Genomic DNA, 16,800 nt, shown 5'->3' with positions numbered 1-16,800 from the left:
GTAATATTACGAAGTGTGAGTCTAGGACATGTAATATTACGAAGTGTGAGTCTAGGACATGTAATATCACCAAGTGTGAGTCTAGGACATGTAATATCACCAAGTTTGATTCTAGGACATGTAATATCACCAAGTTTGATTCTAGGACCGTTTTTTTCTTGCCACATTGTATTTTTTAAATTTTAATTTTTCCACTGATTGTTTCCTGTGAGTAACATATTCTACACAAAATCCTTAATAACGGGCTGAACATCAAACTTTATGTTCACATCATTCTGTAAACGTCCTATTGTATTCTTTTACGTATGTCAGGAGGCTCATAGGTCAAGCAATAGAACTGATTTATTCATTTAAGTCCAAACTGTTTTTTTCGTTCAGTTCTCATAGATTTGAGGCTTTGAAGGGCTTATATATTAGAAATCTCCAATAAATCGCTCACCACTCAAACTGTTGACCCTTTAGGTGTTTCACAATAATTACAACAAACAGGGTTTTTTTTCCCATTTTCAACAACTTTTTTTTCCTGTCACTAAGAAGCAGGTGTTAACGAAACTAGGTATTAATTACCCGGATTTGGCAAATTTTTTGAACTATTTCCCATAATGCCCTAATGTGCAACGTTACTCAGACACTGACCTGAAGAAGAAGAATGAAATTAAGAATCCATCTGGTTTTTAGACAATTCAGTTGTCTCCTTTTCGGAAACTACACCTCTAGAAGGATCTTGTCTGGGGTGTGGTGACCATTTGACCCCACAAGTGTTTCATAGAATTTGTTAAAGGGAACCTGTTGGCTTGATCATGGTGTCCAAACTGCAGGCATGATGTTAGAGCAGATTAATATATGGTTTCATGGGAGGACTCAGCATAACTTGTATTCATTTAAATCCCTGCCTATTCTGCACTTAGCAGTCCAGTGGGCGGAGCTAGCAATGATTGCCGGCCATTTATGTACAGACAGATGGCTGTCAGTCACTGATAGCTCCGCCCATTGGACTGTTCAGCTCAGAATGAGCAGGGATATTAATGAATAAAGTACGGGTTATACTGAAGCTTTCCCCATAGACCTATATATCCGTCTCCTCTATAACATGACCCCTGTGGTCTGGACAGTTACCATTAAAATTGGGCTGTGAAAATGATAAATTCCGTCTTTTCCAATAACAGGTTATTTTAGCCATAACCAGTTGTGTGGGTCCACGGCCGAGCTGAGAACAGAAGATGAGTTATTTGGCTTTTAGGGCACAGATTTTTCTGGAATCCTTTTTGGATGCCATCTTGTATTTACAGAGTCCCTTAATGGAAATCCCCAAAAGTGACCTCATTTTGTAAACGACACCCCTGGAGGTCTGTGGATAATGTGGATGTTGCTTCCAGGAGCTCTGGAGGTGTTGGGGGACATCCCCGCACTTCCCCTCGTGCCATGGTACATATGTGTGTGGCTAATCCTTCCCACCCGTGGCTGTGCGCGGGCTCCGTGAGCACTTTCCGTCGCCCTGTTTACACAATGGTTGTGCTCAGCCAGCCCCACTTCAGTATGACTTTATTTTGGTGTCTGCTGTGCTCGCAGCCCCCTCCTCCATCCCTCCCCTTCACACCAATAACCCTGTCATAACCGTCCTCCTCCTGTATCTGGACATGACTGACTAATAACTGCTCATCACCCTCTGACTGAACCATCTTTTTTGGGGGGGTCTAAACCCCCATCCTCGGGGTGAAGAATACAGCTGGACGTTAGAAAGATTACATTTATTTCCCTTTCTAGCAGTAGGTGGGCGGGCCGAGGGCCGGGCTGTTGGCGTTGTTGTCATGGCTACCCTTAGCCCTGCCAATCCCCTCCCAGCTCAACGACTCCCCGCCCACCTTACTATACCAACTTCCGCTATCCCTTCTGGCTCCGCCCAATGCGGGCGCGCGTTGCGCGTTACCTAGTGACTAGTAGCCTGAAAGATTTGTAGAAGGCGGCGCGCTTCAGGCCCCGCCCACAAATGGTGAGAGGCGGCTGCTATTGGCTGGCTTCTCGGTGACAGGTGGCTTGTGGGATTGATAGTTTCCTAATGACAAGAGCTTCGCTGTCAGAATGTCCTGCGCGCGTGCACGGCGCGGGCGCGCGCGCGGAGAGGCGCTCACTGCCGATGTAACTTTATGTGTATGCGCAAAGTCTCACTAGTAGCCAGTACTGTCGCCTTGTAGTAGGAACCGGCGAGCGGTGACACTGCGCATGCTCCCCGTCGTCAGCAAGAGGAATGTTTCCTAATAAGTGTTAGTAGCCGCTGTGTGAGCCCTAGAAACGGCGGACATAACGAGGCGGCCGTGTTGTCACGGAGCAGTAGTGCCGCCCGCTCCACACACTTCATCTTCCTGCTGCTGCATTCTCCACTCTCAGCTCCCTCCTCTTTCCCCACCCCCTTTACACACACACACCCCACAACCTCCTTCCACTGTCTTGTTCCCGAGTTGTCCAGAAAGACAGCCATTCAATCAGCTGCTGAGACGGCCGGACTTTTCTGCTCTTATCTCAGCGGGCATCCACTTGCCCGGGCTCTGATGCCAGGCACGGAGCGGCTGCTGCTCGCTTTCCGAGGGGATCGCCTTTGTTTTTGTGCCCTGCTGCCCCCCATCTCCAGTGCCATACTAGTTGGAGGCTGCTAGTTGTCCCTCCTCTCCCCCCGAGCTGGCAGGAGCCTGCTGGCTTGTGCTGGACACCGGAGAGGCACAAGATGTTAAACCCGACCAACGGCGACCAGACTCACATGGTGAACTATGTGGAGGATTACTTGGACTCCATCGAGTCTCTGCCTTTCGACCTGCAGAGAAACGTCTCCCTGATGCGGGAAATCGACGCCAAATACCAAGGTAGGAGCCGCCGGACGTGTCTGAGTGCAACTTTGTTGTGCGGCTGTGCTGTCTGCATTGTGCTCGGCTCCTGGAGCGACTTGTGGGGACACTTGTGTGTCTGGGGCGCTTGTCATAGGGCGGAACAAAAGCTCCATCACCGGGGAAAGTCACCTGGAAGCCCCCCTGCCGCCGCACAAAAGGCAGGCGGGCTGTAGTGTGCTGGCAGCCCGCAGAGCAGCACAACAACACTGAGGAATGTACAGTCATCGGGCGGCTGTAGTAGTAAGCGCTGCCGCCGCCGCTCTGGTGGGAGGAGGGCTTCATTGTGTTCCCCATCAGACATGATACTTCTCCCGCAGTGGACGGCGCTGATGCGGCGCTCCCGTTCGCCCTCCCCGCTGCCGCTCGTGTCACACAGCTGGACGGCTCTGCATTGTCCTCTATAGAGCCCCGTCCATATGTGCGGCGCCGCCGCGGACTACACACCATTGTTGTCGGGCTGCAAACTAGTTGTTGTGCCCGGGTGACATTGTTAGCGCCGACTCTACAGACACGGATGTGTTGGGGCCGCAGTGCGCCGCATGCAGCCCCCTCCTCCCCCGCACCGTGTACCGGAGGAGGAGACACCGGGAGCGGGTCACTCGGTTCCCCAGAGACAGCCCTGGCTGATGGAAATGCGTCACATTCTGGGAGTCTTCTGCCCTCCCTCACCGGCTTGCTTCTCACCCCTTGGGCTGGGTCAGTGCTGAATGTGTAGCTCTTGTCCGCCCGGTAACTTATAGAGGTGATGTTACCGAGTGGGGACGAGGCACGTCCTGCTAGAGCGCCGCTCGTAGCTGCTGCTGTGTAGGTGTCTTACAATGTCGGGCTGTGGACAGAGGACAACACATACATTTTTATGTACACACCGGCTTCATAGCCAAACTACCCCCCCACATCTGGAGCCGACGCCAGCCGCGCTTTAACCTGGCTAAAGAGCACACTGCTGCTTTTATATTGGGGGGTTGTAGACGTCATTCTCTTGGCGCCGCCTCTCTGAGCTCATTGGTTGCTACGCTCTACTTTAGAACGTCCCGGGTGCTGGCTGTGTTTTCATTAGCTGCCACCTTGTCCCGCCTCCTGCCGTAGTCCCGCCTGCCTTTAGTAGACCTCTTTACATTCATTTGAATGTCTCTGCCCGCCCAGCTTTTCTGATTGGTCACTGCTGTTTGGAGGGGCTGGGCGTTAAGCTGCTTCCCTACAGTACTGATATGGGCAGAAAATACAGAAAAGTATATACGTATGCGGCGGCCATGTTTTCTATGGGCATGATGAGGGATTTCCTACCACAATGGCTATTGTTATGTGTGGGGGTCCGTTCGCTGTTTAGATATAAGGGGTGGAAGGTGCTCTTCTCACACAGACGGCTCTCCATAGGCGCTAGACACTGACGGGCATGCTATGGATCTTGCCCGTCTTAAGAATGGCTGCTGAGAGGCGCTTCATAGCAACCACTGAAGTCAGAGCCGGGTCTGTAGCCGGTGCCAGGTGTTACTTCATAGGCAGCAGAGAAGCCACCTGTCTGTCACTCTACCGCTTGTCACATGTTCCAAACTGCCCGTCACTAGAGCTACCTGTGTGCTATACGTTACCTGCCCTGCTGGCCTGCCTATAGGGGGCGATGAGACCCACATGCGGGCGTCACGTTGTATCTTGTGGCCGTGTGATAAGATTTACAAGCAGACTGTTTTCCATATGGCTGTCAGCCGAGTGTAGTGGGGTGTATGGAGATGCCAAGCTGGGGCCCCCCCTACACCGGAGCTGAGGGCTACATTACCCCACAAATACCAGGCATGTACTACAGGGTGGCAACGTATGATGGGCATGAGCACGTAGCTGTGGATCGCCATGGTGGCTTTCATTCGAAAAGGGTGTAACTTTGTCTAACACTCATGCCTCTGTTAAAGGGCTGTTCTACTGTATATACATATAGAATCATTAATCACTTTTCTCAACTTAGTAAATCTGTATCTCGGATAATGCCAGGTAAAGTTTAGGTTAAGACAAGGTGGTGACAAGTTATCGCTTGTAAATCGTATTACACGTAACAGTGCGTAGGGCTAGAAAAAGACATGTGTCCATCCAGTTCAGCCTATTACCCCCCCAATGTTGATCCAGAGGAAGGCAAAAAAAACCCAATGAGGTAGAAGTCAATTTTCTTCTTTAAAAACAAAACACAGTCCTTCCCAACTTCAAATCTGGCAATCGGAATAGTCTCTGAATCATTGACCCTTAGTGACTGTAACCTGTGATATTGTAACACTCAAGAAAGGCGTCCAGGCCTCTCTTAAACTATTTTTTTTTGCCATCATCATGTCCTCGGGCAGAGAGTTCCCCAGTCTCACTGCTCTTACAGTAGAGAACCTCCTATGTCAGTGATGATGCCTGCTTTTCACAGTCTTGGGTATAAATAGATGATGATATATTTATACATAGTTATTAGGTCGCTCCTCCGCCGTTTTTTTTTCCCCCGAAACTAAATAACCAAAATTTTGATGATTTCTCTGGGTATTGTAGTCCGCCCATGAGCCTTGCATCCACTTGGGGGTTATCCACTTGTTGGAACGCCATCTCCAGGGCAAGATGATTGGCACATGAAGCAATTTACTCACACTCGCGGGATTTCTTTTCCCATCTGGCTTTAACCAGTTTTATTCACAGCACTTCATGAAACAATAAATGCACAAGACAAAAATCTGCCCACTAGTAAAGGTGTAGCCTCCCCCTCTGTACAAGGTGTCAGGGCTGCAGCCTACACCCCAAAATATACAGTTCTCAGGTGGCGCCTCATAATGTTCCACCTGAGCGGGCTCACCTAGACGGCGGTTTACACATTTAACACACTGCAGACACAAAGACATCTTTCACCACCAAATGCATCCTGGATCTGTAATTTAGGCCACACCCCCTTTTCGGATAAGTTCAAGAAACTATCCGAAGATGTCTAACACACCTAGTAAATGTGACACAAAGCATGTAAGACCATTTTCGGGCCTAACTTGTGCCTGCAACCTGTCTTATTTTGAATAGTAAGTAAGCCCCACAGTGTTTATTTGAATGGCCTACATTTAAAATTTAGCATGTAACCCTGTATTTGGAGTAATTGTAAAAAATGGTGTCCTTTCCCAGTAAGGCTGGGGTCACATGGGTCGTATTCCTGACGGAAATCTCGTGGGTTTTGCCGCAGTGAAAAAACGTAAGATTTCCGCCGGGAAAACGCAGCTTCAAAACCCGTGGCACTTAGCCGTGGGTTTTACAGCGGCTTAGCCGCATGCTTTTTTGTTGCAGCCGGTGCGCCAAATGGAGAATAGAGTGACCACAACGTTAAAAAAAAATTAACCTGCTGCGGCGTGGATTCCCCGGCCGCAGCACCGGCTTCTGCCAGCTTCACCGCGATGGATTGGCTGTCCCGTGCGGACGAGATTTTTGACAAATCCCATCCACATGGCTGGCTAACCCTGGGAATTAGCAGCCGCAGGCGGATTTGCCGCAGCAGAATTCCGCACAGAATTTCCGCGGCCAATCTGCCCTGTGTGAACCCAGCCTAACAGAGCTTTTCTTCATAATTATTTTTCATACAGGGGATAAATTTGACATTTCAAAACAAATGCAGGTACCCTTCTGCTGAGGACAGTGCGTTCACATGTAGTGGATGTTGGAGATGATCTGCACTAAAATCCGCATTGATTGTGCTACATTTTAACGTGGATGTGGATTTTCTGCTATGGAAAATTTGCCCCCATTCCGCTACGTCTCGAAATCTAGGTATACCTGGGATACAGATTATGGCTATACTGATGGAGCAGTACACAAAATGCAGTGTCAGACAGGGAATTTGGGGTATCAAATACAGCATCTTTAAGTGTTGGCACTTATTAGCATCTTACCAAATGATTTCAGTTTTTTTTGTTTTTTTTTAAATTCTGTCTTGGCAATAAAACCTGGAATGTTTTTTATCATGAGCCAATTTCACACGGGCGATTAAAATCGTGCGAGATTTGTGCATTGCGAGACGCACAAATATGAACTCCACTTATTTGAAAGGGTTCATACAATGCTATGCAAGAAACACCTCGCGCAATGTTCTATCATCCTGCGAGATTGCTCACTGCCTTCAATGGAGCCGGTGGTGGCAGCACCATCGAAAGCAATGTGAGAACACCGCGATCCTCTGTGACAGCAATGGCAGGGGATTCCTTCATCCCCATGGAGAATTCCTTCACTCCTGTTGTGTCTGAAGGGATTCCCCGTGTGGATGAAGGAATCCCCTGCCGCTGTTGTCACAGAGGGTCGTGGAGTTCTCCCATTGCTTTTAATGGGGCCGGCACTGCTGCCACCAGACACATTGAAAGCAATGGGATAAAGGGATTCCCCACTGTTATGCAAGGCTGTTCTCACCTGAAAACTCCTCCCATCCATGTGGCTTTCACATGGATCGCGAGGGCGATATTGGGCCGTGAATTACAGCCCAATATCATCGTCGTCCATGTGAAACTAGCCTTAGTTTTATATTTTGCTAATAACTTTGGTGCACAAATCGCAGGCAAAAGTGTGACTATATGCAAATTATCTCAGAGTTGGGAAAACATGGGTGTAATATTTCTGCCCATTTTTAAAATTCCATTGGATGCCTAAATTACTCCTCCCATAGGCAAAGATAGGCAGTCATACAAATATTCTTTCACAAGATAGTACTACTGTGATCAACATGATTTGGATGCTAAGATGGCAATACATGAAAATCGTTCCTTTGCCCCCACATTGTATATTGTGAGTTAGGTACTTAACACACAAACGTATTCATTTTGTAAATCTGCTCTAACCTTTAGCTAATATACTGTACCCAGGGGCATAACTATTGGGGATGCAGAGGATGTGGTTGCACCCGGGCCCAGGAGCCTTAGTGGGCCCATAAGGCCTCTCTTCGCCAAATACGGAGCCCAGTACTATGAATAAAGCATTATACTTGGGGACCTTGTTAGAGATTTTGCATTTGGGTCATCAAGGTAGGGTGTGGGAGACGGGAGCTTCTGGTCAGAAGTGATGAATTTTCAGTTTTTCTTTGGACAGTTGTCTGGAAAGTTGAACTGACCGGGAAAGTTGGTGTTTAGCTTTAAATTAACTGAAGAATTCATTGGTCATCCATATAAACCATAGATGCACTGCCTCTAAGGCTGGGGTCACACGGGACGGAAATTCCGTGGAAATCTTGCAGCTTTTGAAGCGGTTTCACTGTCGGCATTCCGCTGCGGCTTTCTCTCCCCATAGAGAGGAGAGATGCCACCGCAGAAACGACAAAAGAATTGACATGCTGCGGAATTGAATTCTGCGCCGCATGTCAGTTTTCGTGCGGCTTGGCTGCAGCGTCAGGACGGGATTTTTGCAAAATCTTGTCCACTTTGCTAGCTAATACCGGGATTAGGAGACGCGGGCCGAATTGCGGTGTGGACTCTCTGCACGGAAATTCTGCGGCAATTCTGCCCCGTGTGAACCTTGCCTTAGTGATGGGGGGTGGCTCAAGCAATGGATTCTTTTTATTTACCCTTAACTTTTTGTCATTGTAGAGATCCTGAAAGAGTTGGACGACTACTATGAAAAATTCCGCCGTGAGTCCGATGCAATACAGAAGCGACGCTTCCTGCAGTTCATCCAGAGAGCTCTCATTCGTAGCCAAGAATTGGGTGACGACAAGATCCAGATAGTTAGCCAGATGGTGGAACTAGTTGAAAACAGGACACGACAAGTGGACAGTCATGTGGAACTGTTTGAAACGTGTCAGGATCTAAATGACAGTACAAGTAATAGCAGCAAGAACATCCAAGATAAGGCTAAAAATGAGACTCTCTCCCAGACTGAGAAAACCAGCAATAAAAGATCAAGGAGGCAGAGAAACAACGAAAATCGAGAAAATGCCACCATTAATCATGACCATGATGACCTTACATCAGGAACACCCAAAGAAAAGAAGCCAAAAACATCAAAGAAGAAAAAGCGGTCGAAAGCTAAAGCTGAGAGAGAAGCCTCACCTGCAGATCTTCCCATTGACCCCAACGAGCCCACTTATTGCCTATGTAATCAAGTTTCCTACGGGGAAATGATTGGCTGTGATAATGACGAATGCCCAATAGAATGGTTTCACTTTTCTTGTGTTGGACTCAACCATAAACCAAAAGGAAAATGGTACTGCCCTGAATGTAGAGGAGAAAATGAAAAAACCATGGGTAAAGCACTCGAGAAATCTAAAAAAGAGAGGGCATACAACAGGTAGTTGAATTGCAGCTCCTGAGGGAAGAATAAAGCATTGTATTTATTGCCCAGACCCACCTCGAGAAGGTGGTGAGGATGGCTTACTTTTTTTTTTCTTTTTTGTATCCAAGTCTAGGGATATTCCTGTTATAGTGACAGCAATAACACTTTATCCCATCTTTTACGTCTAAGACCCTACCAAGTGAGCTGGTTTATTGTTCATGCCATGCATGTCTTCTCATGTTCATTGTCTAAGACCCTTCCTGGCGTAGATTGGGGGTGGAGACCATATCAGTTATGGTGGATGTCTAATGCACTTTTAAAAACTCTTAAAAGCACTGTGTCCATCCACCAGATTTCCCACAGCCCATTGTTTCCTTTTCGGTTATGTTTTGACCACTACCTTATGGCATACAGTTATGCCAAGTTTATTTTATGATAACTGCGTATATCCCTTTAAATATTTTGACTTTTGTCAAGAGCCACTGTTTTGTAACTTATTTCTGTGCGTCCCTTGTATTGGAAGCAGAAGTATAAAAGTGACCCATGTTCTACGGCTGCATTATTACTCCAACAAACAGAATTCAAGATAAGTAGATTATTTTTAAAGAGATGCAAAAAAACCTGCATTTTACATTGTCAAATATTTTATACTTAATTCTGGCCTGGGAACCAGAAGAGGCCATTTTAAAACGGTTAACTATGTTTTATATTCAACCAACAGTGGTTTAGTAATGACTCACACAGATCAAGCTTTATACAGTCACAGGTATTAGTGAAGCAATCCTGATTTGTATAAATGTACATTTTAAGTGGCATTGCACTTGATGTATTATAATTGGAAATGCAGCTGAATGCAGTTGTATAGCCAATATGCATTTCCTTCTGTATGTATGAAGATTGTACAGCTGTGATACTTAAAATAAATACAGATCTATGGAAAGTTATTTTAATGATTTTTTTTGTTGTTGAAATGCAAGAATAGCATGCAAATGAAGAAAATAATTAGTTGGAAGAGAGGAACATAACCTGCTACATCATGTGAGAAACATGGTAACGGAAGGAACTGGAAGAGTGCTGAAGAATAACGAAAGGTTGAGCCAACCATTGTGACGTCTGGACATAAAAGTATCATAGAGAATATTCTATTAACTCTTTTAGTGGCATGCCCGGAAAATCTCCGGGGCTTGCTGCACTGACCATGCGGTTAAAGTCTGGAAGATTTCCGTGGACAACACTAGTGCTGAAATGTGCAGAGCACTGAGCTGTCATCTGAAATCTTCCAGGGTTTTTACTGCATACTCAGTGCAGCAAGCCCCGGAGATTTGGTAATACTGAAGGGGTCAAATAGAGGTGGAGTTGTTATGCTGCAAATAAACACTGTTCCCAAGGATATAAGAATAAATATAATTGTTACTTTAGGAAGAAGGGGGCAAAGCAAATAAAAATGGGTACAACCACGAAAAAAAAAAATCTGCTGAGCAATAAAACCGGTGTCTATTTTCAGGTCAACCAATGGATAAGGATATAGAACAGGTTCATCAATGCCATAATGCCTATATTATCTAGAACAAAGCCTCTCAAAATTTACCTATTCAAGCTTCACGTTCTCCTTACCAAAATTTTAAGAATCCATTAAGTATCACATAACTTCCAGCACCACAAATTTTCTTAAAATGACTTTACTTTATTGATGACATGGTTAAGACGTAGTTGCACACAGAATATTCCTACTTGAGTTACCAACACGTTTCTGGTGTGTAATCTGTCAATCGTGGCAAACTGCGAGATGAAACTACAACAATTAGGGTTTTTACATCGTTTTAGTTTTATCTCAGTTTGCCATGATTAAGAGCATTTACTTGCTAGAATAGCGTTGGTAATATCGGGAGTATACTGTGTGCAACTGTGTTTTATCCATCTCATTAATAAAGTAAAGTGGTTTTAAGAAGATTTGCAGTGCTGGAAGCTATGTTATACTTGTTGGATTTTTACTGACTTGGTGTCCACCAAGGAGTCTATGTAGCCTCCCAACTGCACACATGCTATAAAGCCTCTTATGAATTTCATTACATACAGGTGAGCTGACTATTTCGTTTTTAAGAATGATGTTAATTTATTATAAATTTCTCTTCTGCTACCCAGATATCTCAAGTGAATGCAGTGTGGTCAAGAATGTTGGTAAGTCGTAGATATTGAAAGGTCAGCAGCCTACTTTAATGGGGTTGTCCCATGAAATATCAATCTGTCCAGTTAGAAAGTGTAAAGGTCCATTTAGACACAACAATTATCACTCAAAATTCGCTCACAAGCCATCTTTTGCGCGATAATCATTGTGTGTAAATGTGCCCATCTTTCACTTTTCTGCCAAACGATGGATTTCATGCCGAACTGAAATCCATCGTTTCGGCAGAACAGCTGATAAAAAGGACCGCACGCTGTGTTCTGCCCGGGGAGAGCTGATAACAGCTGATTACATTGTCTCAGCTGTCAGCCCCACGGCAGAACAATGGGAATTTATTCAGAGAACAGCGGGTGCTCTGTTCCCTGACTACAGCTCCCGGAGGCTCACACCCTGTTACTTGGTATTAATAGGCATTAGTACCAAGTAGTAGTTTATGCAAAATAATCACTCAAAAGCCACCTTTTGAGCGATCATCTTTGTGTCTAAATGCACCTTAAGTAATTATGTATCAATTTCAACTGCTTTGAAAGTAACAGGTGTACTGAAAGAGCAACAGCAAGACAACCCCTAAAAGGGAATGGTTTCTCTATATCCTTTGACTGATTATTCTCTAGGTTTGTGGCTTGGTAGTGTTCCTGTCCCTACTAGTAACATAAGGCAGTACCTGCAGGCCAATCAAGTTGCACAGGTCATCTCACTCTTCCAAAATGGCACATCCATACATGTTGTTGCAAGAGGCATGTACCTGTTGTGTCTTCCAGCACAGTCTCCAGAGCAGATCCCAGGACACAGGCTCTTATACGATAAGAGCTGGACAGGGCATTAACAGAGCGTCAGGATGGATAGCTGCTCCTTTGTGTGAAGGAAAGTGGGACTGATGCCCGAGCACTACAATGTGACCTCCAGTGGGCTAATGGTTTCCATGTTTGACCAAAGTGTCAGAAGAAGACTCCATGAGGGCTTGACATCCTGGAGTGAGACATGTTTTCACAGTCCAGTATCATGCAGCTCAATTGACATTCGGCAGAGAGCACCAGAAATGACAGGTCCGCCACTGGCACGCTCATCGTTGCAGATGAGAGTAGGTTCACATTCAGCACATGTGATGAATGCAAGAGAGTCTGGAGATGCCGTGGTAATTGTTATGCTGCCTACAACATCATTCAGCACGATTGGTTTGGTAGGTATGGGATGGTGTGGGGAGGCACGTCCTTGGAGGGTCATACAAACCTTCACATGATAGCCAATCGTCCCCTAACTGCTGTTAGGTACCAAGATGAAATCTTTAGGACCATTGTCGGACCTTCTGCTGTGGGTCCTGGGATCCTCCTGGTGCAGGACAAAATGCCAGACCTCCACATGGCCAGAATATGTAGGCAGTTCATGAATGACAAAGACATTGATGTCATTGACAGGCCTCCCTGTACACTGCCAAGTTGCACCAGAAACTGTCCAGGAGCTCACTAATGTCCCGATTCAGATGTGGGAAGAGGTTCCCCTAGGATACACCATCTGCCGTTTATCAGGAGCAAGCTGGGCCGTTGTGCAAAGTGCATATGGCACCCAGGGTAGAAGCATACATGCTACTGAGTCACGTTATGAGCAGCAGAGTACACATATAGCAAGAGACCCTAGTGAAAGTGGTTGAGATATGAGAAAGAACTCTACTAATTTGTCAAATTTCTGTGGTAGATGACATAGAATTACTTTTATATGGAATGACTATCTGCCAAATAATCGCTTGAAAGAGTAGATTCAAACAGTAGTTCAGTGTAAACCTTGGCATGGCCAGCGTCACAAGCGATAAGTAGCTAGTCTCATTTCACCTTACCCCCAAAAAAAGAAAGTCACTGGTTGATCAAAAATCGTCTCGTATAAAGACTTCTATTTGAACAACTGGCAGTGGAAATCCCCTCTATGAACTATATTTTAACAAACAACTGATGAACAATTATCGCACTGTGTAACGGCAAACAGACAACTATCGTTCGTACACTTCAATGACTATTCTGAATGACTATCTGAATGATAATTGCTCTATGTGAAGATACCTTAAAGGGGTTGTCCCGCGAAAGCAAGTGGGGTTCAGCACTTCTGTATGGCCATATTAATGCACTTTGTAATGTACATCGTGCATTAATTATGAGCCATACAGAAGTTATTCACTTACCTGTTCCGTTGCTAGCGTCCCCGTCGCCATGGTGCCGTCTAATTTCAGCGTCTAATCGCCCGATTAGACGCGCTTGCGCAGTCCGGTCTTCTCCCTGGTGAATGGGGCCGCTCGTGTCGGAGAGCTGGTCCTCGTAGCTCCGCCCCGTCACGTGTGCCGATTCCAGCCAATCAGGAGGCTGGAATCGGCAATGGACCGCACAGAGCCCACGGTGCATCGTGGGTGAAGATACCGGCGGCCATCTTAGTAAGGTAAGGAAGAAGTCGCCGCAGTGCGGGGATTCAGGTAAGTACTAAACGTTTTGGTTTTTTTTAACACTTGCATTGGGTTTGTCTCGCGCCGAACGGGGGGCCTATTGAAAAAAAAAAACCCCGTTTCGGCGCAGGACAACCCCTTTAAGGCTACTCTCACACACAACACTTTTTACAGCGTTTGTAACGCGGCAGTAAACACTGTAGAACACCTCCATTGATTTCAATGGGACTAGCGGTTGAAAAATTGTGATTTTTTTCAAGTGCTGCTTGCTCAATTTTTGTGCGTTTAAGTGCTCTTTAACGCACCTCATCACCCATTACATTGATAGGGTGCATTAAAAAATGCTGTATAATGCATTTGAAAACGGCTTTCAAAATTGCGGCGTTTTAGTGACTGTGTATGTGAGAGTGGCCTAAGTATTTGTTGTGTTGAGAGGGCACAGATGAGGGTTCTTCTAAATTGGGGCAGAGCAGAAGCTCAGTTGCAGGCCAGTGTTTGACAAATGGTCTGTCTGACGAATGTTCTGTCTGATCTGTCAGCAAGGCTGGAGGTAGAGAAAGTATAAAATATTCACTTCACTCAAGGGGTGTTGACTTCTAAATCGGGCCTGATCAACAGCAAAACCCAATAAGGGTGACTTGACAATCAGAAAGAGCGAATGCAAATGCTCATAGTTCTGTATAAATGTGGCCACCAACAGGGTGATGAGTAATTTGTTAGTCATTTCCTTTCAACTTACCTAAAAAAAATAGCTGCTGGTTGATCAAAAGTCGTCTGGTATAAAGTCAGTCGTTTTGTACTTGAACCACTTGTGAATGAATTTGCATAGAGATTCCCCCCAGGAACTATATGCATTCTGTGTAAAAGCAAATAAATGACTGTTGTTTGTATGGTTCATTATGTTCTCTGAGTGACTATATGAACGATAGTTGCTCAGTGTAAAGGTACCTTAAACTGAGTATCCGAGACATGCCTAATTAAAGGGGTTGTCCCGCGGCAGCAAGTGGGTCTATACACTTCTGTATGGCCATATTAATGCACTTTGTAATGTACATTGTGCATTAATTATGAGCCATACAGAAGTTATAAGAAGTTTTTCACTTACCTGCTCCGTTGCTAGCGTCCTCGTTTCCATGGAGCCGACTAATTTTCGGCGTCTAATGGCCAAATTAGCCGCGCTTGCGCAGTCCAGGTCTTCTTCTTTTGTTAATGGGGCCGCTCGTGCAGGATGCCGGCTCCGTGTAGCTCCGCCCCGTCACGTGCCGATTCCTGCCAATCAGGAGGCTGGAATCGGCAATGGACCGCACAGAAGCCCTGCGGTCCATCGAGGGAGAAGATCCCGGCGGCCATCTTCAGCAGGTAAGTAAGAAGTCACCGGAGCGCGGGGATTCAGGTAAGCACTCTCCGGTGTTCTTTTTTAACCCCTGCATCGGGGTTGTCTCGCGCCGAACGGGGGGGGGGGGGGGGGGTTGAAAAAAAAAAAAAACGTTTCGGCGCGGGACAACCCCTTTAACTCTTTAAGAAATTTCGATCTTGGGCTGCTTTCAGATGGTCTGAGAAAATCGCGCAACATTTGTGAGACGCACAAATATAAATTCTAATCTTTTGAAAGGAGTCATGTACATGAGTGACCGCGATGGAGGACAAAAATTGCGGCATGTGTCATATTGTCGTGTTCCTCGGAACACATTGTCCATTGTTGTCAATGGGACAGGAAAACGCACTGCATGCCAATGTGTAACACTTGCCGATCCTCCGGCGCGGCTGAAAGACACGCCGTAGGATCGCTACTTTACCTGAAGTGATAGGAGGCGTGTTTAAAGAATACCACCTCGTGTTAGCTGGTAAATCGCACATTGGAGAGTGCAATACTGGGCCAACATCATGCAAGCTCGTGTAAAAAGCCTCAGGGTGCATTTACTTGGGAGATATCCCCGTATGCGTTTTGAGCATTGTGAGACACAATACCATTATTTTTCATGAGTTTATTTTTCTCTCTCTCAGTGCTGTGAGAGAAAAACATTGCAGAAAGTCCCACTTGTGGGCAATATCGGCCATTAATTTCAGTGGGCCTGCAAAAAGAAAAAATCACATGACACTCGCATGCCAAGCAGTGTGTATGTGAGTGCGAGGTGATTTTTGTATTTTTTTTAATATTGAAACATGAAAATTTCTTGCACGTGTAGATCGCAGGTTGCAGCAATGCGATGCATTGTTTTTTACAAAACGCATCACAATTGCAGGTTTACGAGCGTGATATTACTTTTGAGTTTCTCAGAGCAATATCACGCTCGCCCGTGTAAATGCATCCTTATGCTACTCGCATCGTACAGCATTTGGACATCCTGTCCACACGGACAAAAATAGGTCATGCTGCAATGATTATTTTTACTCTGTCTATCAGTTTGAGGGAAAAAAAGCCAGTGTGCATGCCCCTGTTCAAATGCATGGGTGCTATTTCCATCCCATTTCCATCTGTTTTTTAAAAAAACAGCCCTTGTGTAAGTAGCCTGAGACTACTAACTCACGGCCGTTTTATTATTTTTTTCCCTTGTCTGATTTTAAAACATCATATGCACGTATCTTTAAGGTAATAGCCTGGTCAGTCAAAGCATGGCACTCGTGGTCATTAAAAAATTACAAAATGGATAACGGTATTTTTTTTCCCCACTATTTTAACAGGCTTTTCAGGGAAGGGCTTATGAAGCCCTTCCCTGAAAAGCCATTGACGGCTGCCGAGGCTCAGCGGTGACTTCTGACGTTGTCCCCGGCTCTGCACTGCTGTTTTGAGCTATCAGAAGCCGGGGATTTAAATCCCCGCCTGCTGGTAGCTCTGATTGTGATTGGCTGAAGTGCTTCAGCCAATTACAATCAGAGCTACCAGCAGGCGGGGATTTTAAATCCCCGGCTGCTGATAGCTCAGAACTACAGAGTCGGGGACAGCTGGTAGCTCTGATTGTGATTGGCTTAATTTTTTTACACTACTTTTCTTGGATTTTTAGGAAAGGGCTTATGTTTAAAGCCCTTCCCTGAAAGCCATTGATGGGGATGTCGGCAGCAGGATTCTC

The 16,800-nt window shown here is 45.8% G+C and overlaps 1 protein-coding gene across 1 annotated transcript; it reads left to right on the top strand.

Annotated features, from left to right (window-relative positions):
• The first annotated feature begins 2,309 nt into the window (after nt 1-2,309).
• ING1 (inhibitor of growth family member 1) lies at nt 2,310-10,057 on the top strand. Its single transcript, XM_066579793.1, has 2 exons — nt 2,310-2,855; nt 8,441-10,057. The coding sequence occupies exons 1-2, from the start codon at nt 2,720-2,722 to the stop codon at nt 9,142-9,144; spliced, it is 840 nt and encodes a 279-aa protein (XP_066435890.1). The 5' UTR covers nt 2,310-2,719; the 3' UTR covers nt 9,145-10,057.
• The last annotated feature ends 6,743 nt before the right edge of the window (nt 10,058-16,800 follow it).

Source organism: Eleutherodactylus coqui, chromosome 1 (genome assembly GCF_035609145.1).
Source record: "Eleutherodactylus coqui strain aEleCoq1 chromosome 1, aEleCoq1.hap1, whole genome shotgun sequence".
Lineage (NCBI taxonomy): Eukaryota > Metazoa > Chordata > Amphibia > Anura > Eleutherodactylidae > Eleutherodactylus > Eleutherodactylus coqui.
This window is presented reverse-complemented; position numbering and strand designations above follow the sequence as displayed.